Source organism: Oryx dammah, unplaced genomic scaffold (genome assembly GCF_014754425.2).
Source record: "Oryx dammah isolate SB20612 unplaced genomic scaffold, SCBI_Odam_1.1 HiC_scaffold_5, whole genome shotgun sequence".
In the NCBI taxonomy this organism is placed as follows: domain Eukaryota; kingdom Metazoa; phylum Chordata; class Mammalia; order Artiodactyla; family Bovidae; genus Oryx; species Oryx dammah.
In genome coordinates, this window is record NW_024070189.1 from 106969135 (window position 1) to 106972798 (window position 3664).

A 3664-nucleotide genomic window follows, 5' to 3' on the forward strand; every position below is an offset into this window, starting at 1 on the left:
TGAAATCCCACTCTTGGACATATATCCAGAGAAAAAGCATGATCCAAAAGGATGCATACATCCCAATGTTCATTGCAGCACTGTTTACAATAGCCAAGACATGGAAGCAACCTAAATGTCCATTGACAGAGGAATGGATAAAGGAATGGATAAAGATTCCATTGTACATACACATAATGGAATATTGCTCAGACATTGTAGAGAATGAAATAATCCATTTGCAGCAATGTGAATGGACCTGGAGCATATCATACTGAAGTGAGTGAAGTAAGTCAAAGAAGGAGAAATATTGTATGACTTCCCTTATATGCAAAATCTAAAATGACATGATACAGATGAACTTACAAAACAGAAAGATACTCACAGACTTAGAGAACGAATTTATGGTTGCTGGGAGGAAGGGATAACAAGAGAGACTGGGATGAACATTACACACTGCTATATTTAAAATGGATAACCAACAAAGAGCTAGTGTATAGCATATGAAACCCTCTGCTCAATGTTATGTGGCAGTCTGAATGGGAGGGGAGTTTGGGGAGAATATATATGTATGGCTGAGTCCCTTAGCTATTCATCTGAAACCATCACAACCTTGTTAATAGGCTACACCCCAATACAAAATACAAAGTTAAAAAAATTAATGGTTGAAAAATTCCTTTAGAAAATTTTTATTGGATAACAAATTTTAATGTGTCTATTATTAAGATTTATTTCTTTAACTGAGGAATGGATTACCTTCAAATACCTGGAATAATTCCATTCATATTGTGGTAGTATATCCACCCATCATGAATTTTTCTCTTATTTCATTTTTAAAAGGACTTTGAAGCCCAGCAGACAGATAAAAAACATTGGGAGGTTGTCAATATTGTTAATTTTTTTTTGCATAAAGATGAAAGTCAAACTCCTGAATTTTATAACCCACTAGAATATTTAGTTAAAGTATAGCCCTTTGGATGCTGGTTACACAAAATCATACTTCCCTTCTCTGCTTGCTGAGCACAGCACTGACTGGAATAACTCCTTTGAAAAACTACCTGGTCTAGTAAAATGTCAAGCATCATTCACTAAGTGATGATAATCCAAAACAAGGCAAAATGATTTCAAAATAAGACAAAAAAAAACCAAATCAAAGTGAGTGTAGCTATGAAAACATCAAAGATTTTTGAATAGCCTGAGTATTCTAATGTATTCACCTTTCAACTAATACTAACTGCAGTCAGAATACTTATAGAGAGCCAAATTCTGAGTTCTAATTTGAATTGCCAGGTCCCTTCTCCCATCCATAGACACAGACTTACTGAAAAGGAATGACACAAAGCCCTACAGCATCTGTTGAGGGGCAGAAAGCAAAGATTAGGGTCATGGCAAAGTACGACCTTCAAAATTCAAGTTTAAGTCCCAGATAACACTGCTCCTGGATATAGAGCTGTCTAAAAAGATACCAGTTCTCTACTTCTGGTCATTGTAAACTGTTTTGGAAATCTTACTTTCCAGGGGAGGAGGAGGGGGTGGGGTATCAGAAAAGTAAGATTCATTGGAAAGGAAACAGGATGGGGCGCATCCACTCTGGCTTCCCGCGTCCAGCTGGTTCCCTCCTGCAGTCTTGGACACCTGGGTGGCTATGTCCCCAGGATCTCGGTGGCACGGGGTCAGAACGGCTTTCCCCTGGGGTATTCGGTGCTGACCCCGGAGATGCAGCATAGAGTGGGCGCTGCTGAGGCCGGAGCCATTAGGTTTGGGGAACACTGCCAGTCACCTTCCCGTGACGGAGCTGGAGCCTGGTTGCGGGAAGTGCGGCTGCGCCCAGGGAGCCGGTACTCCAGGCGCCAACACCTGCGCCCCTCCGACACCGGCGCCCCGGAGACACCTGCGCCGCGCTGACACCGGCGCCGCGAGACACCTGCGCCCCGCCGACACCTACGCCGCATCTGGCAGGAAGCACCCGGGTGCGCTTACCCCTCCCTCGTGCAGGCCTAGCGTCTCCTTTCTTCGCTCACGCGTTCCAACGACGCGTCACAGGCGCCACCCAACAGTAAGCGCTTTGCCTGGCACCCCTTAGGCAGCTAACGGAAATCTCTCTGAGCCACTAGACTCCATTTGAGGGTCCCGACAGTGCAGAATTGCGCCTCATGGGCGGTTACCTTAGCCGGCCTCGCCCTCGCCCATCGTCACCTGCTCTGCGGGGCGAGGACCAGCCAGAGAGCCCTGAGTGCCTCCGGCCCGCGCACAACACCAGCCGTGTTCCCCCAGCTTGCCGGGTTCACTCGGGGGCCCCAACTCTGGACCTGGCTCGCAGGCTGTCCTTTGAGGGTCTCATGGCTTCACCCCGTCGTCGTCTGTACCGTCGCGGGTTTGTCCTAGTCCATCGGCGGCAATATTCAATCCAGCAAGCCCGGTGTTTATTTTGTTTTTTTTTTCCCTCTGTGCCCCGGAGTGGCCATCAGAAGCCATTGCCGTTTGCTTGCAGTTCCAACATGTTCTACACCTCAGTAATCCTGAGGATGGCATCCGCAAAGGGCAAACTGACGCTCCGTTTGCCTCTGAAGCAGACAGTCATCTGTACATGGTCTTCATTTTCTGTTCACCTCCCAAACCTTTGTGTAAAGGAGATTCTGGAGAGGGCCCTAGAAGAGAGTGGTCAACTGAGAGGAAAGGAAGAGAAGGACCTGACAGGCTTGGCTGAAAGCAGAAAGGGGCTAGCAAAGCAAAAGAAAGGGCACTCAGCCCAGGAGAGTCAGGATAAACAGAGAAGGGGCTCGAATCCAGGTGGGAATGCACAGTCCGCGTTTAGACGCCTCATGATCAATGGGGTCCTCTCTTCCTTTGTGCCCAGGCCTGGACCTCTGGTTCTCTGTTCCAAGAGCTCGGAAGATATCCTGATTAGGAAATCCCAGACCTACTTTTTGAGTTCACACAGCAAACGAAATGCCATCACCAGTTCATACAGCTCCACAAGAGGTTTCCCACAGCTCCAGAGGAGTGGTCCAGGCGCAGCTGGACTCCTGGGCCCAGAGTCATTGCATCTTCATAAGCTCTCAGAGAAAACCAGAGAGAAAGGCCATCGGCCTAACCCTTCAGCCTCAATGGAACCTCAGAGGAAGATCGAGGATGAAAAAATTGCAGATGGCCACTTAAGGAAGAAACAAAACTTAAATTGGTCACAGTCATCCGACAGTTCCAGGCCCTGCAAACGCAAGATTCCTCTGCTGCTACCCACCAGGCGAAATGGCCCACTGATCCTTCCCCCACCCCTCCAGATAGGTTATCCAGTCACTGCTGAAGACCTTGACCTAGAGAAGAGAGCTGCAATCCAGTGGATTAACAACGTCTTGGAAGGGTAAGACTGAAACCATCTCAGTCTGCAGAACCCCTCAGCCTTCTATTCTGCCAGCTTCCAGCTCTAATTCACAGTGGAGGAGCTTCTGGAAGGTGTAGAGCTCCCCAGGCCCAGTGGTCTTCTTTTAGTTGGTTGGAGTAGCCATCTCAATGAGATGTTTTGTCTTGGTTTTCCCTGTTTGTTTTGCTCCACTTGGCTTAAAAAATTGGTTCCATTTTCCTGGCCCACCAGGGCCTGTTCCCCAGTACTTTGCTGCTTGGCCCCTCAGTGGTTCCTTGGAGAAGCAGTGCAAGACCATCAGAGTCCAGCTTTGCTCTTGAGGGA

The 3664-nt window shown here is 47.7% G+C and overlaps 1 protein-coding gene across 1 annotated transcript; it reads left to right on the forward strand.

Annotated features, from left to right (window-relative positions):
• Window positions 1–2132: 2132 nt before the first annotated feature.
• On the forward strand, window positions 2133–3344 carry LOC120864361 (nuclear envelope pore membrane protein POM 121-like). The gene has a single exon (XM_040241417.1). The coding sequence runs from the start codon at window positions 2133–2135 to the stop codon at window positions 3342–3344; it is 1212 nt and encodes a 403-aa protein (XP_040097351.1).
• The last annotated feature ends 320 nt before the right edge of the window (window positions 3345–3664 follow it).